Source organism: Glycine soja, chromosome 15 (genome assembly GCF_004193775.1).
Source record: "Glycine soja cultivar W05 chromosome 15, ASM419377v2, whole genome shotgun sequence".
Taxonomy (NCBI): domain Eukaryota; kingdom Viridiplantae; phylum Streptophyta; class Magnoliopsida; order Fabales; family Fabaceae; genus Glycine; species Glycine soja.
In genome coordinates, this window is record NC_041016.1 from 33,812,171 (window position 1) to 33,837,532 (window position 25,362).

The window sequence follows — 25,362 nt, forward strand, 5'->3', positions numbered from 1 at the left end:
AAATGAATGTTAAGTTTCAACACATGGTAAGGTGGGCTTGTACATTGTCCACTCATCAAGACTAAAGCTAAATTACTTAAATATAACATCATTCATTTGCTTTTACCCATTAGCTTAAGTGGTTTTGAAATTATATTTAGATAGAAGGATAGAGACATAATAGACAAATTAATAAGTAAAATTTGACATTATTTGATGTGCTTTCAAGATTAAATGTCCCTTGTGTGAAAGGGCATGTTAAATTAAATATAATATCATTCATGTGCATGAATTCAAAATATGAAGGATGGAAGAATTTGGATGAGGTTAGAAGGAGCACAGCAGAATCTGTGTGCACTACAAGAAAAATGGCACTTATCGACGGAATTCTTCCCACAGAATCATTTCTGTCGGAAAAGTATTAGTTTCCAACGGAAATTTTTGGCAAATAATATTCCGTCGAAAATGTTTATGTTATTGACGGAATTTTCCGACAAAAAGCATTCCTTTGGAAAACCTTTGTTATCAATGGATTGTGGCCCATGGATTTGGGTTTGTCGAAAATAATTCCCAAGATAAGGAAGCAACCCTAATGCCGTCCCTTTTTTCACTTCACATTGACTCTAATCTCACTCACTCTTCAACGCCCCGAGTCCGCATCCCCCCGCTGTTGCAGCCACCAGGTCGTTGTCGCACACGCCGCACCACCTTCGCGTTAGCTGCTGCAAAGTTGCTTTCGTGGCTGTCGTCACCTGTTAGTTCCCCTTTTTGTTTGATTTTGAAATTCGTTTGGTCTCTCTCAAATACTGAGTTCTATTATTCCAACAAATATAGAAAATACAGGCATTGTTTTCCACGGATACACTTCAGATCAAAGGAGGACAGCCTCCCTTCCCGCGACTGGTATGATATTTCATTCCCTCTCTTTATATTATTCACACAAAGGTAATTTTGTTAATTTGTGTAGTGTATTCATGATTTGCGGCATCTTATTTCGAAAATTTGATAACAACCGTGTGTAAGATTGATTAATTGCTTATCTAGAAATAGCTATTCATCTTAACCATGTTTTGTGTTCCTAAATTTCTTTGAATCTGGTTATTTTGGGAATATAGTTAACTACTGAAGAGAAAACCATAGGTCTGATACTCATCTTCACATTCTGGGTTGAATCATTTAGTTTTTTTTTTTACCAATGAAAGAGTAATCTGTTTCAAAAGATTACAATAGTATAGAACATGGTAACTTCAAATGAGTAATGGGTTAGGGATTTTAGATTGGTATGCAGGGGCTACATGTGCAAGTTTATAAAAGTTACCATGTTGTTCTGTAATGCAGTAATGAGTTTATCAATATTTTCAACCATTAAGTGTAATTAAGTTTAATGCATACCCTGTTTTTGCAATCGCTTGAACACAACTTCAAAATGTAGAAGGACACGAAATATCCTTGTACTCCAATAATTAGTGTATTTTTCCTTTTTCAAAAAAAAATCTATCGGTATTCTTTTCAGGTAATGTAAGAATAATACGTAGTAGTTGTCCTCAAATCAAGTTTATCTATCTAAATCTATGTGGACTATATACATGGTTAGTCAACATCAATGAACTTCTAGCAGAGCTTTATGGACTTTTGATTTTGGACATGCTACTTGGACTCTTGTTATTGGTATTATTACTGAACTGTTTTCGGTTTATATATTTGTAGAACTATATATTAGAATATTGCATGAAATTTTATACCACTTTCAGAGACGACTAGCTAAGTAGCTATAGATATATGTGGATTGCATATTTTAGGAAAATGTAGACAAAGTTTGAGTAAATTTGCTTCTCTTCCAATAAACATGATATGGATGTTCCCCATGCATGGGGACCAGCTTGAGGTCAACAAATTTTGCATGTCAATGAGCAAATCACTAGTTAAGCATATAATTTTAATGTATCAGACTAGCCTACAGATTCCTAAGTGATTGGAAGAAAATGAATTTTCAGCACTGTGCTTTTTGTTAGTGGAGCTATATATCATAATGCATACTATATTAATTAATACATGGTAAATACATGCTAAAGTTTTCATGGAGCCTGCAACAATATCTATATATGATTTTTATATGATAGGTGAAGTTGCAGGTTGGATATGTAGAAGCTGTTGTTTATATTTGTTTTTTCAGTTTGTTACTTCCATCTTGTTCTTGTTCTTTGGGTTGACAAATTAAACTTGCAAACTTTGGACCTCCTTTTTAATTTCTTTGCATAAGGTATTTACTCGTGCTAAAGCAGAAAGTTGATTCTTGAATGAATAAGTTTCCTTTGATGATCTTAGTAAATGTATTGGGAGAAAAGAAAAATGGAATAAAAGTAGGCTAAAGAATATATACCAATGATTTCTTAATTTTATTCCAATGATTGAGCTAGCTAGAAAATGGGGAGCATTGATCATGGTACCTGAGTTGTTTGATGTGTTGGTATTGTGTTTATAGTAATTGTGGCCTTTTGGGGGTAAAACCATGTCTTCTTTTATTCTTGTAAATTAAAGAAGAAGAAAAAATCTGATTATTGTCCATTTCATTTTGTCCCTGTCGAAAGAGTTAGAAGAATAGGTAACATAAGTGGCAAATGGATAAGAAAAACCTCTTTTTTGTCGGTTTAATTCTACTCTGATTTTGGTCTTCTCACCAATTTGGAAATCACAAATTTCAGTCACACTAAATGAAGGTCCCCAATTTATTTTCCATTGAAATTTCTTCCTTTAGTCTTCCTCTAAAAAGTCAGTGGCGGCTTGCAAACGTGTTTGACAAAGATGTTGGCATATAAGGTAAAAGTTGATGAAGTATTGAAGGTGAGATTTCAATCTCCAGCCCTATACACCAACCATGGTACTAAAAACACCATTATGCCAATATATTAATTTGAAATGTAAATGAAATTTATACAATATATTAGTCTTATTAGCCTTTTTTTAGAGAATGTTGTACCATTTTATAGAGAAAAAAAAGATATATAAAATTTATAAATTCATTACTGTTAAAACTCCAGAGTCAAGTTATGTATCCTTTGTTTACTATGTATAGTTTCCTTTATCACCAACTTCAATTTTTTTTACGCTAATATTATATTATATGATAATTTTTTTATAACAATTTTCAAAAATTCATATTTTTATTTATTTGTTTCTTATTTGTCTCATGATTATAAAAAAAATCATATATTAGCTCGTTGTGAAAAAGGTAATTAATTTCTCTTTTTTTAATAGTCATTTTGTGATAGTTTGGGCTATCTACGTAGAATCAAATCTCTTTTTTTAATAGGTATATGGCACGGTGAATTCTCTATACACAAGTAAACATATGCATTCTTCGTTTAACATTTTTTCTGCAAAATAACTAATTATTTGTAATATTTTTTCAACACGGTTTCTAAAAAGAAAAATAAAATTATGACTATACTAATGTGATGCTTAATTTGATTGCAAATATTGAAGTACATGTTAATAAAATATCAGTTACTATTAAAACTTTAAACATATACACATTATGTTAATTAATATACAAGCAAAGCCCCTATCTCTATTTTGTAGGAGGTTTTCAGTTCAAAAGCGAACTTGGTTGGGCACACCTATTTCCATTCAGCCCAATACCTTTCGGCCTCGATGTTAGTGTAGACGCAAAGTCTATAATTGGGAGCGAATTCTCTCCCGTGATAAAATCAGTCAGAAAATCCATTAGAAATTTTCGATGGAAAATCTGTTGAAAATATACCGGCGGAAATTTCCCATAGAAATTTTCTATTGGAAATTTTTAACGGATTTTTTGATAGATTTCTCTGTCAGAAATTTCCGACGGATAAGAAAAAATCCGTCGATTAAAATTTCCTATGACCTTTTTCTCCATGGATTTTGTTCGTCAGAAATTAACCATTAGCCACAGATTTTAATGTTTCCGAGGGATTTTGGCCGTCGGAAAAATGCTTTTTTTTTTTGTAGTGGTGGTTGCATTCCAACTATCATTTGGCTGGGGGAAGGGAGCTAGTTTAAAAGTGGAATAAAATGGAATGTTGGGTGTGGATCAAAGGTGAGATTTTGGTAGGATGGGTGGAAGGAAGATGGTGTTTCGTTGATGGAAAAGTACCCTAGACTCTACCTCATTTCGAACCAGAAGAATCAATATATCCAACAGATAGGGACCATTTCAGATGCAGCATGGGAGTGGAACTTGCAGTGGAGGAGATTCCTTTTCGAAGCTGAAATAGTTATGGGTGTCAACTTTCTGGAGGAAATACAAGGTCTCACCATCAATTCTCATTGACAAGACTAGTGGGTTTGGAAGGGAGACTCAACCGAGACATATATTGTAAGTAATGCATATAAGTTGCTTGACAAGGACTCAAGAGATGAGAATCAGGACAGAGCATTTAAAGAACTATGGAAACTAAAAATCCCAAGCAAAGCCTCTTTTTTTGCGTGGAAATTAATACGGGATGGGTTGCCTACTAAGAACAATTTGCATATGAGGAATATAGAGATTAACGATAACTTATGTCCATTCTGCAAAAATAAGGAAGAGAAGGCAGCTCATTTGTTTTTCAGCTGTCACAAAATCTTATCGTTATGGTGGGAATCGATGTCCTAGATAAACATGGTCAGAGCTCTCCCGCAGAATCCAAGACAACATTTCCTCCAGCATTCCTTTTGCAGGTTTTCTGGTATTTGGGTGCAACGCTGGCAGATTTGGTGGATCTCCCTAACATGGTGCGTCTGGCACCATAGAAATAGGATCATTTTCTCAAATGACAGCTTCAACGTTAATATATTAATGGAGGATGCTTTATTTATTTTGTTGGACTTGGCTAACAAACCTCAGAAAAGGATTTGACATACCTTTCCACTACTGGTCAAGTATTATCAACGGGGGATTTTGTAAACAAGGGGTAGTAGTACATAGTTGATGAACTGATCTGTGATTAACTTTACAGTCAGTTTATGGTTTCTTAATTCGTGCTATATAGCTTGTATTAAGGAACCATAGTTTTGCATACTAGAGTGCTAACTTGTATATACAGCAATACCCCTTGTACTGCTTTTCTAATATAATATACTATTGTTTTTGTGGATAAAAAAAAAGAAGGCAACTACATTTGAGACAAAATCAAGACAAACACATGATTAGGCCAGACTTATGGAAAGAACATGCGGATATAACCAAAGCAAGAAAAATCTTTCATCCAATGTAGCCATATAGCAATGGGAAGGTGGTGAATTGGGGCAAGAGGGTGGATATAACTAAAGTAAATAGGTTAAACTAAGTTCATATCATGTGTGATTGTGAGAAAGGTTAACTTTTAATGTGATATGAGATGATACAAAATACTTTTATAAACCCCTATTTTATACTATACTAGACTCTTAATCCTAATTAAATTAAATAAGGAAAAAATTCATGAAACTATTAGATTTCAGTTTAAAACCAATTGACACAAAGTGAAGTTTCCCAACAGATATATAAGCTATGTCTTGAAAATTTTGGCAAGTAATGTGGGACTTCCTAACAGAAACATGAAATTGAAAACCGTAACCACTCTAAGATACAATGAAAATATTATGATAAATTTTCTACATATTCTAACAAAATCATAGGTGAAAATGTTTAGGTTGCCTCTAGATATTAAATTAAAGATCAATCTATCATAATATTCCAAAACAAAACATTTCACAAAAGAATGTCATCAATAGTTAGTAGTCTTTGTATTGGCTGGGATGTGAGAAAAACAAATGTATGCTTCATCTTTTTTATAACTTTATAATGTACAAGATAAGTTGAGTTTCAAAAATAACTTACAAAATTCTATTAAAACAGTTAAATACTACCACCTCCCTTGTAAGTTTCTCTCTATCCGACATAAAAAAGATTCTTCATTTTTGAGCTAGCAACACCAACAGTTGTTGTGAAGTTTTCTTGAACATTGCTTACATCAGCCAATGCCTTTCTCACATTTGTATTTCCTACTAAAGTCGGAATAAGTGAAAATGTGAAGTGTGTAATGCCACTAGTTTGTCAAAATTTTAACAAGAAATGAGTTCAACTGATACTTACCAGAAGTACCATATTTGCCACTACTTTTATCCATACTTTTTTTAAGATCGCCCTTCACCATCAAAGTTGCATAATAGTTATACATATGGAGTGTAAGCAAGTACAGACTCAAGAATACAAAATATACAAAAATTTTCCAAGTATTTACAAATTGTTAGAGCATTCAAAAAGTATTAGAAGTTTATTACCTTTGGATTATCAATGCTGTTAAGAATAACCCCTTTGTTAGCTACCATAGTACTCCTACATAAATTGTCAAAGGAGGAGAGAGAACATATAGATAGATCACTATAGTGTTTTTACATATTTCAAGAATATATGGAACATCTACAGGAAATGAATACTATAGTAATTAATAGAAGATATTGCAGTTTCCTATATTAGATGAATCATAGATTTGATTTACTTTGTTTTAAAATAAGATCTTTATCATTATTAGCTATTATTTGTTTCCTTTATTATTCCTTGAATCAAGGAATAGACTTTATTGTAATATTTCTATATAAGCATTATTTTTACTGCTTGAAAAAATAAGAAAGTCTTCCCTATTACTTTCTACATGGTATCAACAGCTCAAGGTTTACCAATCTAGGGTTTTTCTCTTTCTTCCCTAATGGCGGCATGCCCAGATGGCAGCACCAACGACTTAGCCACCACAGGTTTCTCCAACTCGCTTCAAGTCAATGTTCAACATCTGTTGCAACCTGCCTGATGCAATCTTATCCCGCAAGGGCATTGGATAGAAGACTCCAAGAAGATTGGGCTAGAGATGCAAGAGAAGGCCTTAGGGTTCTCATAAGTCTTAAGGTAGATTTCGGGTCCATGGGCTAAGTATGAGTCACTTATCTTTGTACATATTAGATTAAGGTTTTATTATTTTTGGGCCTTGTATTTAGGGCTCCATAATATAGGTAAGGTACCCTAGAAATGTAGGATTTTTCAGCCCTTGTATTTTAGGGCACCTAGACTAGTTTTTGTATTAGGGGTAGTTTTGTAATTTCATATGCATTAAGTGAATATTTGATGTGTGTGGTTGGAAATAAATTTAATTGAATTGGGAGAAGTCCAATCCAATTAAATTTTAGAGGGGGAGGTGAGCATTTGCTTGCTACACCCCATTGCCTCATCATATAGTCACACTTTGTGCATATCCTTCATATTTTACATGCCTCATGACACCTAAGCACACTTAGTGGAGAATCTTGGACTTGGTCTTGGATTAGTGGGTTGAACCATAGCTAAAACTCACTAATCATAATTAGTGAAATTTTGGCTCCACAAATTCAATTTCAAATTCAAGTGAAATTCGAATAGAAATTCAAATTGTCCTCCAATTTTATGTGATACTTAGGCTATAAATAGAGGTCATTTGTGTGCATTTTTTGGAACTTTGATCATTTGAAAATTAAACTTCAGATTTCAGAGCTCTTTTAGAGCACAAAATTTCGTGCTCTTTTCTTCCTCTCCCTTCATTCATCTCCTTCTTTCTCCAAGCTCTTATCCATGGCCTCCTATGGTGGTGAGCTTCTTCTAGACTCATCTTTTCCTTGAAGTGGCGTCTCATCTCTCTCTTCCTTCTGAATTCCACTGCCATTCATCTTCCAAGAAGCAAAGGAATCCATTGATGAAGAAGATCATAGGCCTACAAGCTCCAATGTAGCTTACATCATGCGGTATCAAGAGCATCTTTATCTAGGTGATGTTCTTTTGCCTCCTCTATCTTTTTGTTCGGTGAATTCTCTTTAATTCCTTGTTCTTTATCTTATTCTCCATGCATATCCTCCATTGTCTTGCGGTTTGGTGCTGTTTAGAGTAGATTCAAAAAAATAAACCGATTAAATCTTAGATCTACACTTGTTCTTGTATTTCTATGGTTCGAATTTTGTAGATCTACTCTTGAATCATGTTTATGTGTTGATTTTAGGTTCTATCATTTTTCATTCATAATATTCTTTTGCTGAACCTTAGATCTAAATTTTCTTCCAAAATATTGATTAGAAAAAAAACACCAAAATCTAAGTGTAAATCACTTAATCCATGTTGTCTTAGAGTCATGTTTAGTCATAGTAATTGTCACATTATGTTCTAAATTTGTGTTGAATTTTTATTTTGTTTATTGAATTCTAGATACATTTGTTCATGTATTCTTGTCATTCTTAACCTATCTTTTGAATTTTGAGTCTAATTCATGTATGTTATTTAGTTCATAACATGTTCTAAATCAATTCCTAGAAGTAGTCTTGTTGTTGAACTCTTTTTTTTGTTTTCTAAGTTTCCTACATGATGCCTATGATGAAGTTGAGTTGTGATGCTGAGTTGTGCTTGGATTTGTGAATCAAAATAAGTCTTAAGCTCTCTTGAATTGTGTTATTCAAGATAATTGAGCATAAGAAAACATAAATTGTAACTATCCAAGCGTTAAGCAACATAAACACTACTCTTGATTTCTAGGTTGAAATCGCTGGTGCTGACAGTTTGAACATACAAACTTGTATAAATTACTGGGAATTGCTCACTACGTGTTTTGATAAAAAAATTTACTGAATTTTCTAGACATCTGGAAAAAAATTATGAAAAAATAACTAAGCGATTTGGATTAAAGGAAAAAATAATAAAAATCACACAAGTTGACTGAAAAATCAGCGTCCAGGAAAAATAGAAGTGAAAGGGAAGTGTACTTGTTGTTTTGACTCAAAATTTGTTCTATAATTGGTGCCTATTTTATACCAATCCTAGTTCTAAAATTTCAATTGAAAATTATTGTGAAAACAAGTGTCAAAACTAGAGGTTTCTTGAGTCTTTTTTTTTTTTTTCTACTCTACTCTAGAGTCATTCTAGGTTTCTCTTTGAGTCCTAACTTGCTTTTGTATGCTATTCATTACTTTAATTGTTGAATAATCCTTGAAAATTTGTCTTGTTAAAACTCTATTAGTTTAGCTTTCATTTCATTTTTTTTGTCTTTGGTTATTGCTTGTCTTTTTGTTTCCTTGCTTGTGAGTTGCCATATAGGGAATTGAAAAGGAGGATTGGTGTCATCCCATGAAGAATTTGAGTCAAGAAGCAAGGGGCCAACCACCTTAAGAGCTATTGGACTAAGAAACACTCCAAATTGAGTGAAACACCAAAGAGAGAATAATCACCACAATTGAGAATTTTTTTTTGTAATTTTGTAATTGGTAATTTGCTTTGCTTTCAAATTTTGTAACAAAAAGACCTTTCATTGGAAGTAAGTTGGGAGCCTCCAATAGGTTATCCTACTTCCATTTATGTGTAATAATTTTAGGCAATTTTCTCGTAGGATAGTGAGTATTTTGTTGGTAACGTTAAATGAGGTCATCCAAACACTCTTAGGATCCGCCTAGTTTACATTTCTTTTACTTTAATTTCTTACTTACTTTCATAGTTTACTTTCTTTACTAGCCACATCTAGTTTATCTTGTTATTCCATAGTACTTTCTTCTTTCTTATCACATTTATCTTGAGTTCTTTTAGAACCTTAGCTTTTGCCTTTTTTACAAACCTCCAACAAGAAAGAACCACAACTTAGGAACCAACATGAGTCATCATTCATCTAGTGTTAATGGCAAGGGTACTAGTCATAAGGACCCTCTATCTAGAATCTTAGATGAGTTGAGTTCCCTCAAGTTATGGAAAGAAAAACTAAAAAGAAAAGAAAAAGGAAAAGAGAGGGTAAAAATAAATTAAGATGAGAGGGAACAAATAAGGGAAGAAGAAAGAAGGAAAATACTAAAAGAATTAAGAAAAGAAAAATATGTCTCCTATAGTAATCATAACTCTTGCAAGAGTCTAAGTGAAGAACTTCGTGATTATTATGAAGGAAGGCATAGGTCACATCTTAGACCTCACCCCCATATGAGAGAAAAGGAAAGAAAGCCTCAAGAGGCTAACATTAACCTCCCATACTTCCATGGGAAGGACAATGTAGAGGCTAACTTAGATTGGGAAATAAGGGTTGAGCAACAACTTAAAAGGAATTCTACTTCAAAATCTTATGGCTCTCACTCTTATCCAAAGAAAGACTAAGGTCAAGGCATCTTAGGGGTGACACCTTCTAAGCCCAAAGATGATAAGGGGAAGACAATAGAAAGGCAACCCCTTAAAGCTAGTATGCAAGAGAAGACTAGATTTATAAAGTGCTTTAAATGTCTTGGAAGAGGACACATTACTTCTCAATGCCCCACCAAGAAAACCATGATAATGAGGGGCCAAGACATTTATAGTAGCCAAGATGAGACTACTACTCTTCCTTCCTCTAGTGAAAGTGAAGAAGCAAAAAGGGAAGAATCTAGTGAAGAGATCTACCCACAAGAAGACGGACAACTTTTAATGGTTAAGGAGGAGTGTAAGGAAGCAAGTGTCTCCTCCAAGAGGTTAGGTATGAAGGAAAAACATTTTGAAATAAAGACAAATATTAAAGTTATTTCCCCTCTTAGACAACCTCCACATTTTCTTCTTTGTGAAAAGACACTTGTTAGCATTGCGACACCTCTTAGGCTTGAGTTTATTCCTCAAGTAAAGGAGTTGTTGGATGAGGGTTTGGTTCGAAAGAGGTTAAATCCTTGTGCTTTGTTGGTGCCCAAAATAGGTATTATTAGGCATAAAATCCCTAAAATAGGTGGCATAATGAATGTTTTGGGTGGTGCAACCCTCTTTTGTAAAATCACTTGTGCACCCAACATCTTCATGATTTGTGTACATAGGGACTCATTAGGTAGGTTTATTCTTATTTTAGTTTCAATACAAACTTAGGTACATATATGGGACACCTTAGGTTTGTCATACTTTTTGATAGGAATAATCAACATGAAAATACAGAAAAATGTATGTTTTATTGTATTACTTTTCTTAATTTTTTAAATAGTGATCAAGGGGTTCCCATGAACCCTAAGAGAATAAAGGTCATTCCTGAGTGGCCCACTCCACCAAGTATAAGAAAAATTTGGGGCTTTCATGACTTAACAAACTTTTACAAAAGATTTATCTCATATTTTTCTATACTTGTAGCACCACTCATTGAGTTGGTGAGGAACCATGTTCCTTCATGCAAAGATACCCAGGAAATGGGGGTGTTGAGGAAAAAAGCCCAGAGTTTCAAAAACCTCGGGATTTGAGGTCAAATCCTTTTAAAGCGGGAGGGAATGATGTAATCCTACCCCACAAGGGCATTGGATAGAAGACTCCAAGAAGATTGGGTTAAAGATGCAAGAGAAGTCCTTAGGGTTCTCATGAGCCTTAGGGTAGATTTCGGGTCCATGGGCTAAGTATGAGCCCGCTTATCTTTGTACATATTAGATTAAGGTTTCATTATTTTTGGGTCTTGTATTTAGGGCTCCATAATATAGGTAATGTACCCTAGAAATGTAGGATTTTTCAACTCTTGTATTTTAGGGCACCTAGACTAGTTTTTGTATTAGGGGTAGTTTTGTAATTTCACATGCATTAAGTGAATATTTGATGTGTGTGGTTGGAAATAAATTTAATTAAATTGGGAGAAGCCCAATCCAATTAAATTTTAGAGGGGGAGGTGAGCATTTGCTTGCTACACCCCATTGCCACATCATATAGTCACACTTTGTGCATGTCCTTCATGTTTTACATGTCTGATGACACCTAAGCACACTTAGTGGAGAATCTTGGACTTGATCTTGGATTAGTGCGCTGAACCATAGCTAAAACTCACTAATCATAATTAGTGAAATTTTGGCTCCAAAATTTGGCTCCACAAATTCAATTTCAAATTCAAGTGAAATTTGAATAGAAATTTAAATTTCCCTCCAATTTTATGTGACACTTAGGCTATAAATAGAGGTCATGTGTGTGCATTTTTTGGAACTTTGATCATTTGAAAATTAAACTTTAGATTTCAGAGCTCTTTTAGAGCACAAAATTTTGTGCTCTTCTCTCCATCTCCCTTCATTCATCTCTTTCTTCCTCCAAGCTTTTATCCATGGCATCCTATGATGGTGAGCTTCTTCTAGACTCATCTTCTCCTTGAAGTGGCGTCTCCTCTCTCTCTTCCATCTCCATTCCGTTGTCATTCATCTTCCAAAAAGCAAAGGAATCCATTGATGAAGAAGATCCTAGGCCTACAAGCCTGAATGGAGCTTACATCACTGCCCTCCGGCGGGGGCGCGAAAAGGTCTCTCGCATGGGCCAAGGGGTGCGTCTTCCATTGAAGGAAAACACGTGGAGTCACCACCAACGTTTATTCAAGGAAAACGTCAGAAAAACCAAAAATGAAAAAGGTCGAAGGTTTGCATATTTTGAAAATGAAGGTTTGGGAGTTGTTTACACACGGGGAAGGTATTAGCACCCCACGCGCCCTTCATAAGGGACAACAACCTCTAATCAAGTGTGCAAATCATGATTTCAATATTATTTATTTCCCTACCTCTAATCAAGTGTGCAAATCATGATTTCAATATTATTTATTTCCCTTTTATCTTTATTTTCCCTTTTTATATATTTTTAATTTTTTGTCCTTTTTATGTCTTTTTTTTTACTTTTTAGGGTCGACAAGGGTGTTTCCCTCGCTCCTATGTATTCCTCAATTGTGATGAGAAAATCATACCTACGTAGTTCTTTAAGAACTAAACGTTGGTTAAGTTGTTTTTATCTTTTTTGAAAGATTAATTTAAATTGCGAACAAAAGTCATTTTAAGGCGCTGGACCTCGAAACGATCTTTCGATTTTTGAAAAGAGGAGAAAGAGTCGTTAAGGCATTGGACCTTGAGACGATCTTCTCGAGTTTGAAAGGCGAAGAATCGTTAAGGCGTTGGACCTTGAAACAACTTCTTGATTTTTGAAAAGGGAGAATTGTTTAAGGCATTGGACCTTGAAATGACCTCTTGATTTTTTTGAAAGGGGAGAATCGTTTAAGGCGTTGGACCTTGAAACGATCTCTTGATTTTTTGATGAAATGAAGAAGTTTATGAGTTAGTTTTATTTGGTTTTGGCTCATTAATCTTCAACCCCTTTAGTAAGATAACTTGTGGCGTTAATGACTGGTTAAAACTTATTTTACATTGATGAAAAGAGTTTACAACAGAAACGATCAGTCGAAACTTGTTTAAATAGTGGTTAAGTGAGATTACAACACAAACAATTGGTTGAAATTCATTTAAACGGTGATTAAGTGAGATTACAATACAAACGATTGGTTGAATTTTATTTTATGGTGATTAAACAAGATTACTGCATGAACGATCGGTAGAAACTCGCTTTAAGCAAAGAAAAAGATCACCGATGATCGAAGAAGGAGATGAAGATGCACAAACAATGAAGGGGACCCCTAAGGGTCCATAAATCAAATTCAAATCCTTAAAGCAAGTAGTAACCGGATGAAGAACGATGAACGAATGAAAAACGAACGACGAATGCTGTAAGAATCGATTACGGATGCGATTCGGAAACGTTTCAGCCTTGTTTTTTCTTCTTTCTTCTTCCTTTCACTAATTTTAAGTGAAATATATATGCTTTCCAAGGGAGCTAAAGCCTTTCTCCTCAGCCTCCCACACCTATTTATAGCAAAATAGGGGGAGGAGCTTGCCGCCAACTTGCCCAGGCGAGCTGGTTGCTTCTCCCCCAAGTCATCTAGTGGGCCCAGGGGCTGAGGAATTTCCAAAAATGGACCATTTTGCCCCTAGCTTGAGTTTCTTGCCCATTTTCTTTCGAAACATCGCAAAACCCTTTGAAATGCACGGTAATTGGTGTTAAGCAACTCAATTCAGATGGAAAGGATCCAAATGTTTGCAAATGATCATCCCCAGATAAAATTAGGGTATGACAATGTCTCAATGGGAAAGAGAGATGAAGAAAAATCTGATAGACCATGGTGCAATCATTGCAAGCACCCATGGCATACACACGAAACTTGTTGGAAGATTCATGGGAAGCCTCCAAATTGGAGAAAGAAAGGAGGAAGTGACGGTCGTGCACTTCAAGCTAGTACGTCTGACCAAGAGAAGCAATCTCCCTCATGTCCACTTCCTTTCACTAAGGAACAATTAGACCAATTGTACAAACTTCTGGAGTCTTAAACTCTTCTTGCTTTGTAGCTCAAAAGGGTAACTTTTTAACATATGCTTTCCTTAGTGTCAATTCCAATTTTACTTGGATTGTTGATTTCGATGCTTCCGATCATATGATGGGAGAGTCTAGTTTCTTTGCTTCATATAGTCCTTGTGCAGGTAACCAAAAAATTAAGATTGCAGATGGCTTTTTTTAGCCATTGCAGGAAAAGGTTGTGTTGTCATATCCCCAACACTTATTCTTCAAAATGTCTTGCATGTTCCTAACTTATCTTGCAACCTATTGTTTATGAGTAAATTAGTTCAAGATAAAAATTGCCAAGCTAATTTCTTTCATTCTCATTATGTGTTTAGAGATTTGAACTCGTGGAGGACGATTGGCAGTGCTAAGGAGAGTGGAGGACTCTACCTCTTTAAGGATGTATGTGGATCAAGACAATAATCACAATCAATGAATTCCTGTTTTGAATCTATTTTTGCTTCAAATAATAAGGATATCATGTTATGGCATTTTCGGCTAGGCCACCCAAGTTTTAGATATTTAAAACACCTATTTCCCAAGTTGTTTGTTAATAAAGACCCTTCAATGCTTCATTGTGAAATATGTGAATTTGCAAAGCATCATCGTACTTCTTTTCCTGTGCAATCGTCTTATAATCCATCAAAACCATTTTCTATTATTCACAATTATGTTTGGGGTCCAAATAAAATAAGAACACTTTCCAACAAAAAATGGTTCATCACTTTTATAGATGACCACACTAGACTTTGTTGGGTGTACTTATTAAAAGAAAAATCTGAAGCTGAAAAAGTTGTCAAAATTTTCTTTAAAATGGTGCAAAATCAATTTCAAACTAATATACAAGTCTTTAGAAGTGATAATGGGAGGGGATATTTTAACACGATTCTAGGAAATTTTTTTCTTGAAAATGGGATTGCCCATCATAGTTCTTGTGTTAATACACCCCAACAAAATGGGATTACAGAGAGAAAAAATAAACACCTTTTAGAGGTGGCCAAGGCTTTACTCTTTTCTACTAAAGTTCCCAAATATATATGGGGTGAGGCTGTTTTGACTGTTGCATGCTTAATTAACCGCATGCCATTCAAAGTTTTACAATTACAAACTCCTTTGCATGTTTTTAAAGAGTATTTCCCTATGGCACGCATTTCAGCTGATTTACCATTAAAAATATTTGACTCTACTGCTTTTGTTCATGAACATAAGCAGAACGGAAAACTTGACCCACGTGCTATAAAGTGTGTTTTCATTGGTTACTCTCCAACCCAAAAAGGATATAAATGTTTTGATCCAAAATCATTTTTTTTGTAAGTATGGATGTTACTTTCTTTGATAACCAACTTTTTTATAATGACATTCGTCTTTAGAGGGGAGATCAAAGGAAGATTATTTTGAAAATATAATTCTTTCAAATGATGTCCTTATTTCACAAGATTCTGAAACTTCACCTAAACTTTATTTCCTACACTGTGAAAGACTAGATAGTGTAAGTTCACACTGTAAATTTACTTTGTGAATGTATGAATTTAATTTATTGATTGTATAATTCTAAGTCTTGATTTCGTGCTACATAGATATAATCAATAGGTGTATGTGTTTTGTTTAGCATAGCTTGGCAAAGATATGAAAACTATACACTATATTAAAGAATTACAGTGTATAGGTGTATGTGTTTTCTTTAAAATTGCATCTCGAAAGAATTACACTATACACTGAGTGACAATGTAATTTAGCTTTGTGAGAGTGGACTTTGTGCAAGGTCCACTTTGATTACATAGAATCCAAGGAAGGTTAACACGTCTATCTAGGGGATTGGGATAGGATTTACCATTTTTGGTTTAAACCTACTTTGGCCATTTTTGGTTAAAATTTCAGAAGCAACACTAACCCTAAATGACATGGCTTGGCACGTTCACCATGGCTGGTCATGGGTCATTTATGTTTTCAATTAAGCTTGTCAATGTAAAGCCTTAAGCCTTATCTTCTTGTTTCTTTAAAAATCAATTTGGAACCCTTCCTTCACCATTTTTGCATGAGTTCACCAAGAGGGAGAGGAGTCAATTTCTTTCTTCTTCTAAGCTTCATACAAGGTGTTCTTGAGGTTTCTTCCATCAAAGCTTTGGTAAGGGGCTCTTAATCTTCTTTCTCTTCTTGTTTTCCTTACCAAATTTGTGCAAGCTTCTCATTCTTGGTTCCAAAATTTCATTTTTCATTCTTCGAAGCTTGAGATATCAAGGATCTGAGCTCCTTGTTCATCTAAGCCATTTTCGTCCAGCTTCATCAAGGTAAGGGGATCTTGTTGTCTTTGGAAGCTAAGCTTCATTGAATGTCATTTTGATGTTCAAAATTCATAGCTACTGCTTTGGCTGGACTTGTATGATGTGTTGTTTTTCTTGAAATTTTAAGGTTAAAAATGTGTTCTTTGGATGTCAAAACTTAGTCTTAAATTTCACCTAAATTAGAGTTTTATAGTATATGGACAAGACAAGTTTAAGGAATTTTATTTTAGGACTAAAATGTCACGAAATTAAACTGGTTATTATGGCTGTATGGACTGTTTTTCTTAAAAATTTGACTTCAAAAATGAGTTAGCTAGATGTGAAAATATAGGATAACAAGTAAAATTTATGAAACACTGATTCCTGGAACACCTAAAAAATTGAAAATAAGTATAGGAACAAAACTTTGCAAAACTAGACAATAGTTTAATTTCAGACAGTAGACAATCTATCTTAGTAATTTTAAGCTCAAACTATTTCAAAGATGTCTCAGAAGATTGTTGCATTATAAGAGAGGTCTCGGGCTGAAATAAAGAGGTAAAATATGTTTTTGATCATTTTACTTTTGGTCAAATTTGGTTATATTTCTTGTAGTTTCACATTAGCAAATTTAATCTCTATACTTTAAAAATAGGTGGATTTAATCCTTATTTGGTGCTTCAGTCGTCGACTATTTTATCCAATAAAATATTTGTTGTAAATAATTGATTTATGCTTTGCACTGTATTTACAGTTTTGCCTATGCTTAAATTTTTGATAGTATTTATTTTTCCTATACTTGTCGTAAAATGTTTATATTAGTATTGCATGTAATTAATTAATAATAGTTATAATTACAATATAGTATGATGCTTTGTTTATTTATTTTAGGTTTAATTACCCATTTAATCCTTATAGTTTCCAAACTTATCTATTTTAGTCCCTATAATTAATAAGTAGTTTTTTTAGCCTCTATATACTTTTTAATTCCCAATAAATTCTTACCGTTAAAATTGTTTAATATTATTAAATTATTATTTTCGGGAACTTGGCTCTTCTCTGTATTGGCATTTGATATCACTCACTAATGATAAAATATCATTTGTTGGATCATTAATTATCTTAAAGAATAACATGTTGAAATGTGAAAGTGTGAACTTCAATTTGTAGTAGCAGCCATCAATCAATCCATATGATACAAAACGAGGCCAAAAGAAAACTCTGCAAACACAAGATCAAAGAATCTCTTATTCCGTTGAAGCAATTGGGCAGCAATACCACAATGCCAAGCTCATCATCATCATCTATCTACGGTCAGAGATTTGGCTAACAGATCTAGACCATTCAAGCTCGTCAGATGGATCCCAATCCAACGTGGAGTATTGAATATTGGACAAAATCATGAAAACTTCAGAAATCTGTGGCCTTGCAACACAGCGTTTGGCATGTTCTGCCATGGAATAAGCCAGTTCCAAAGGATACTCATATCTCAAATCTGGATCCATGAAACCCCCAAGTTTCTCTTTAACATTCCCTGAAAGAAGCTCCAAAAGCACACCCCCAAACGCAAAAACATCCATCTTTGGAGTAATCAAACAATTCTCAATGTATTCAGGTGGCATGTACCCTTGAGTCCCCACCACATGCTTTGTCAATTGAATCCCCCCATCACCCCCTTGATCCTCCACAGCTCTTGCCAACCCAAAGTTTGAAAATTTAGCCCTAAAATTCCTATCCAAAAGCACGCTCCCACTCTTCAAATTCTTGTGCACATGAGGAGGACTTGTATAGTTATGAAGGTAGTTAAGCGCGTCAGCAACATCATGAGCAATATGAACTCTTTGCACCCAACTCAAAGGCACGGAATTCTCATACTTCTTGTTAACACTGTGAAGCCAATCTTCAAGAGAATCATTCTCCGCGAACCTGTACACAAGATAGGTGTCACCTTTGTAGACAAAAAAACCGGACAACCTTATACTGTTGAAGAGGTTAATCCTCTTAAGAAGGTTAATCTAACCCGACAAGTCACCTTTGAGAACTTCAACCGCAGCATAATCACCCTTGAAAGAAGCCCTATAAACAGAACCCTTGATCTTGTTCTCTTCACCGAAGAACCCCGTTGCCTTTTGCAACTCCTCAAACTCGAACACACTCAACGACTTAATCGCGTAACGAACCCCTTCAGAAGAAACAGACCAAGAGTGCATCATCGGAATAGTCGCCTTCATGGTGGCAGAACCCGAGAAAGCCTTTGGCGGCGGCAGCGACGGGTGTTCCACCTGTCGCAGTTGATAGAAACGGAGAAGAAACAGAGCAGCACTTAAAATAAGCAACACAACAACTCCAACCACGATTCCAACAATAACCCATTTCTTGGAAGAGTCGGAATCTCTGTCCTCCGCCGGAGCAGGACGCGGTGGTGGCAACGGGGAATCCTCCGGGGGGGTCGTTGCTCTTTGTATTCCAACCGGTGGCTCTGTTTTCAAAGGAACCGAAATCGGTGTGAAATAGAAAATAATGGAGGTAGCAGAAAGCTCGTTGGCTTCAAGAATGTTCTGTTCGTCAATGCCGAAGATATCAACAATGGAAGAAACAGATTCTCCCTGAGAGACCAAGTACGTGAGCAAGTACTTGAACCCTGCTCGCATTGTTTCTGGGTGGCTGCGGTATGAGAAGAGCAACAAAATCTAAAGTCCTGGAAAATATATGAAAGAGCCAAGGTACTAGTAACAATAATTTAATTTAACTGTGTTAAATCATTTTAACTATACACACTCGTTAGAAATTAAAAAGGTAAACTACAATAATTAAACCTTTATTTTAAATGTTGTTTCTATTTTTATAAATTATTTTTGCTTTTATTTCTAATTTTCAATTACATTGTAAATTTATATGATGTTACAAACAAATGATTAAGTGAAAACTCTACAGAATTAAATTAACAGTTTATTAATCTAACAAAGCTGGAATTTTAGTATATGTTTAGTTCCATTTGTTTTAGAGAAATAATTACTTGTTTTTTATGAGAATAAATACTTGTTTTTACAAACATTTGAGAGTTTAAAAAAGCAATTCCTTCGATCTTATGGGAAAAAAAAATCATTTTATGTTGGTCTTAGAGTGATATATGTAAATCTCAATTACTTTTATATTATTTAATAAAATTATCTTCAAAATATATTTCATTTAAAATGAAATGATTTAATTAAGTTTTTTAGGTGTTTTCAGATTACTATTTAACATTAATAATTTTTTTAAATCAAGTACTTGAAAAAATATATTTTATTTTACTATTTGGCGTTAGTCACATTTTGTTACGTGTTGACATGATAGACAGAGTGTCACGTCATCACATCATGTCAATGTCACATCATTACCTTCAATGATGTGACACTAATGTGTCATTGATTGGACGTGATGATGTGTCACTTTATATGTCATACTATTACTTAACAAAAACTTACTAATGACAAATAATAAAAGAAATTAATTTTTTTTTCAGATAGGTATTTAACAAAAAAATGAATTTTTAGGTAATAATATGAAAATAATCTATTCTTCAGGTATGAAAAAATTATTTAATATATAACATGAAAAACTTATTTAAGTCATATATAATTGGTGTTTTGCGATCTATGATCAATGTATACATATAATATATTATGTCTTTTCTCACTCTTTCGTGTCCTCTGGATCCAAAATATATATCTTATCATTTGATCTTGTTGGGTTCTTTTTTAGCTTTGTCCAGACATTAAATGTATACATCTTAACTCTTTAATTTCACCTTTAATATTTTCTTATTAATCTAGTTGAGTTGATTAAACATGATAAATTGATAGGTGAGTTATTGTAAATTTCAAATAGTATTTTTTTATTCCTAACAATAAAAAATATCTTATTAATTTAATGTATTTTTTTATTTTGAATGAGAAATTATCTTTAAAAAATAGGATAAAGTTTCTTAAGTCTATATAAAAATAAATTACATATATGTTCATCAAGTTATTTTAATTATTTTTTAGTTTTTTTGACAAGTTTACAAATATTTGATCAAATAAAAGTGTTTGAGAAACGATTTTTTCTTATTAACTTATAAGATTTGCTTTTAAACATAACTTAAATTTATAATTATCATTTTTATTTTTATTTTCAATAAAATAATAAAATTTATCATTTTATCTGAAATTAAATTATTTATTTTTTATAAAGCTCCTCCTTATCATTTGTTAACTAATTTTTTTTTTCAGATTGGCTTAAATAAATTTTTCATACCTAAAAAAATACGTCATTTTCATATTACTATCTAAAAATTCATTTATTTTTACAAATGCCTACTAATTTTTTTTTGTTTCATTTTACTATTTGTCGTTAATTCTTCCGTTAAGTGATGATGTGATAGACAGAGTATCACATCATCATGCCTTGCCATTGTCATGCCATTGAAGGTACTAACGTGGGGATGATGATGTGGCACTCCGTCTATCACATAATCACTCAATGGAAGACGACTAACCACAAATAGTAAATTTTTTTTTGTTTCATTTTACTATTTGTCGTTAATTCTTCCGTTAAGTGATGATGTAATAGACAGAGTATCACATCATCATGCTTTGCCATTGTCATGCCATTGAAGGTACTGACGTGGGGATGATGATGTGGCACTCCGTCTATCACATAATCACTCAATGGAAGACGACTAACCACAAATAGTAAAATGAAATTGAAATTTTTTTTAAGTACTTGATTGAAAAAAATGAATGTTAGGTATTAATATGAAAACGACTTATATTCTAGATATGAAAAACTTAATTAAGTCAAAGAAAATTTAAACTTGATATATCACGTTACAATAAAGGATAATTTTGAAAAAAATATTTTTAATTGGTATTGACACAAAGTTATCTAATTTTCATGAAATTAATTTTTGTTTGGAATAATTATTTTAAAAATAATTAATGGAGTAATAATAAGGTAGTAATAAAATAATGGAGTAATAGTAAGGTAGATTAATAAAATAATGGAGTAAAGTAAAATAAAAGGGTAGTGCTAAAATAAATAAATAAAGCTATTCCTAAGCTATCCTATTGAGTAATAATAAGTTAGTAATATAATAGTCTTTTTTAATAAAATGATAGAAAAAAATATTATTTTATAGTGATGATAATAAAAGATTGGTTTGTCTATTTTTTATTAAAATGTTTTATTAGTTTTTTTAATTTAATAATTTTATTTTTGTGCCACACAATTTATAAATAATATTATTATTTCTTATAAATTTAAAAATATTTTAACAATATGTTTTGTTTCATATATTTATAATGATAATATTATTTCTTATTTTCACATATTGTAGTGTTATTTAACAATCATTTCTTGCTCTTGTTTTCTTTCACATTTTGACTTTGTTTTGCTATTATCTTCTTTTTTTCATGTTGTAATATTATATGTGGTTTACTATTTTTTTTTTTTTATAATTTTTTACTTTTATATTACCTTTGTGAATTATAATAGCATTTTACACTTATTTTAATTTTAAATATTCTTTTTATTATTTTATTACTGTTTGTTATTATTGTAATGGTATATTCTTATTAGGCTTATGTTTGAGGTCCCTGATAAATGTTTGATTTTTGTTTTGAGGTCCGTAATAAGTTTTTTTGTTGCATGGGTATCCGAATGTATTAACACTTTTGTTTTGAGTCATTATCGTTAGTTAATTAATGATAATGTTTTCAATATATATAAGCCGTTGAGATGGTGTCATATTATCACTTAAGTGGCGGTTGAGATTCAAAACAAAAGTTTTAACATATTAGGAATCTAATAAAACAAAAAATCATCAAGAAACAAAAATTGATCATGTGTGTGTGTGTGGGTGGGGGGGGGGGGGGGATGGGGAGTTATTGTGAAATGAGTTGGTAATAGTGACGTTAAGAATTTTAAGAATTTGTTAATAGTTATTGATAATTAAGACATAGGAAACCTAATAAAAAAATTGGTTAGAATATATTTTCCGTTCTAATAAATATGAAAATATTTAAAATTCGTTCATACAAAATTTTTAGTATGTTTTTTGTGTTCGCAAAATTAAAAAATGTCATTTTTTGACCCAAACATAGATTTGATAAATTCAAACCTATGATGACGACTTTTATGACACCCTTTACCGCTTTTCTTTACAACTCAATATGAAACTTCTCAGCACAACTCAATATGAAACTTCTCAGCACAGAGAAATATTTACATTTACCAATTAACCAAGTTAAAACTTATCAGTAATGTAGATGAATCTAGTGACGAGAATCACATGACGGTGAAGACCTTCCTGCAACAAAGAGATTATCATCCGTGCAAAGGAAGCAACATTGTTTTCTGACGAGAAGGAAGGCAATTCCGACCATGCCGACAAGGAGAAGCAGAGGTGCCATCAAATTTAAAGTCAGTGAGGGAGTCGATCTGGTCCATTCACATGGTGAGGGAGACGAAGGGGTTGCATCACGTGATGGTGACCTATGAGTGGCGATCGGAGAAGGGGAGGGGAAGGTGGTAGTTGTTGTTGGTGGAGGAGTCTTCAATGACGACCTAGGAATGTTAGAGTGTGGAATGTCCATTATAAAATAATGTACTAAAGAATAACCTAAATATTAAAAAAAAAGTTCAACATGAACCAATCTTTTAATTTGTGCACGCGTCATTAAATATACAGTGTGTTTCAAATCATAGAAAATTATTCCTGAAATGGACTTAAGAATGTAACATCGGTACAAGTTATAAAAGAATATTGTTAGCCCAAAAATAAATCTATATTACATGTTTTCATCTCTTTTTATTTTCATGTAAAAGGTAAAATTTTATATTTTTCACAGGAATGAAATCTTATTCTAGCTTATTATATTATTTTTAAAATGTATTTATTTTTAATTGAAACAAATTTAAAAATATTTCACAGAATGATAAATGATTAATCGTTATCAAACATTTTTTATGTGAATAATATTCTTAATATTAGTATTTATAAAAATATTATTTTCAAAAATATAATTTAGTCTATGAAATAAATGTCCATAATAATAATAATAATAATAATAATAATAATAATAATAATAATAATAATAATGTTCCGGTAAAAATTAAAATTTTCAATATGCCTTTTCGTATTAAATCTATATTTGTTTGTCAAATGTTATTATGTTAAATAAAATAAAAATAATTAAATGGAAAATCAATAAAAATTTGAAAAGTTTAATTAAAGTTAGATATTGAGATTTAATTCATGTTTGACTTTAGAATCAATCAACACAAGTTATAGGTCCTGAAACATTAGTAGGAAAATAAATGTATTGTACAATTCAAAACAAATGTTTAGAAATTCTTTAAGAGTGTGTTTGGATGGAGAAATTTTAAATTCTGAGAAATTTTAAATTCTAAGAATTTCAAATACTTCAATTGAAATTCTTTTATTTTCAAAATTTTGTGTTTGGATAAAAAAATTAAAATTATGAGGATGAAAAAAAAGAGAAAATATGATTGGTGTGCTAGTTATACGTGTTCCTCTATGCTCACACCCGATCGATATTTTAGAAGCTAAGACGGTGTGTTCTTGAAGAAGACTGTAAGAAGAGAATTTCAATTTCTCACCGTTTAGAAGGAAATTGAAATTCTAGATTTTTAGTTGTTTAAAATTCTGTTTTAAAATTCCAAAATTTTAAATTCTTCATAAAAAGCATCAAAACAATGAATTCTAAATTACAGAAATTCAAATTCTCTTTTCCTTAGTTAAAATTCTCTATCCAAACACACTGTAAAAGAAAATCACAAACCATAATGGAGTCAAGTACAACTAATCTTATTGCAATCTCAAGCGCTTTCATCTTGTTTATATGTTTGGTATATGTTTTTAATGAAATAATAATTATTTATAATTTGGTATAAAGTTTTAATATATGCCATAATAATAACAAAGTGAAGGTTATACAAAATAATAATCATGTAGAGTCAACATATTTGGTAAAAATGAAGTTAAAATGATCTTCAAAACATTTTTACACTCATTTTTAAAACCAAGAAAGAAGATTTTGTGGATTTGATTTTTAGTTTTAAAAAATAAACATTTTTCATATTTGACACTTTTTATTATCGTCGTTGCTATCACCACGACTACCAACATTGTTACCACTACCACCATCATCATCAACATTGTTATCACCCCCATTATCACATTCGTCATTGCCACCACCATCGTCACTGTCACCACCTCCATCTCTACCACCATCATTGCCACCGACAATAACATTACACCACCACCACCACCACCACCACCGTTGCAAACATTGTCACTATCACCACCACTACCAACAATACCACCTTCATCACCATCCCCACCACCAACGTCACCGCAACCCTAACCACCCCCACTTACTATCACTACCATCACCAATAATACCACCAACATTTCAATTACCACCATTGCTAATACCACTTCTATAACCGTTGCTACCACCAACACTAGCACAACCATTGGCTGCCACTAACACCATGCTGTCATTGCTAGTTTGCCACTACCATTGGCATTGCCACCATGACCAATGCCACCTCCGCCACCACTATTGTTGCCACTATTGCTACTCCTACTACCACCACAACCACTATTGATATATCTACTGTCGCCGCCACTACAAACATCATTACCATCACCATTATTGTCATCATCACACAAACATTCTTAAACTAATTTGAATACAATATGAAACTTTCAAAATGAATTTATTTTAAATTAATCATACTAAAAACTGGTTTAAAATGTTTTTAAACTAAAACTAAATTCTAGTTGTTATTGTTAAAAAATTTAAAACTCAACTAAAAGCCACACCAAACAAAACTAAAATTTTGAAACTGGTTTATTTGAAGCCTTTCAGTATAGATTGCCTTCGAATCACTCAAGAATACGTCCAAAAG

The 25,362-nt window shown here is 32.8% G+C and overlaps 1 protein-coding gene and 1 pseudogene across 2 annotated transcripts; one reads left to right on the top strand and one right to left on the bottom strand.

The window, feature by feature from the left end:
- The first annotated feature begins 260 nt into the window (after positions 1 to 260).
- Positions 261 to 6,890, top strand: LOC114387311. 2 transcript variants are annotated; one of them, XR_003661291.1, is made up of 3 exons: positions 261 to 733; positions 814 to 882; positions 6,643 to 6,890. XR_003661291.1 is itself a non-coding variant. In XM_028347466.1 (3 exons), the coding sequence occupies exons 1-3, from the start codon at positions 572 to 574 to the stop codon at positions 6,780 to 6,782; spliced, it is 351 nt and encodes a 116-aa protein (XP_028203267.1). In that variant the 5' UTR covers positions 263 to 571; the 3' UTR covers positions 6,783 to 6,890. The 2 variants fall into 2 exon arrangements, 1 of the variants encoding a protein (XP_028203267.1); XM_028347466.1 differs by having other exon boundaries at positions 263 to 733; positions 6,663 to 6,890.
- Positions 6,891 to 17,556: 10,666 nt separating this feature from the next.
- Positions 17,557 to 19,052, bottom strand: LOC114386512 (annotated as a pseudogene).
- Between the last annotated feature and the right edge of the window lie 6,310 nt (positions 19,053 to 25,362).

Excerpts from the sequence above, each read along its gene's own strand:
- LOC114387311 (XM_028347466.1), top strand. The coding sequence starts at position 572 with ATGCCGTCCCTTTTTTCACTTCACATTGACTCTAATCTCACTCACTCT. Across the intron at positions 734-813 it reads TTTCGTGGCTGTCGTCACCT|AAAATACAGGCATTGTTTTC; the intron begins GTTAGTTCCCCT and ends CAACAAATATAG. Across the intron at positions 883-6,662 it reads AGCCTCCCTTCCCGCGACTG|GGTTTTTCTCTTTCTTCCCT; the intron begins GTATGATATTTC and ends TTACCAATCTAG.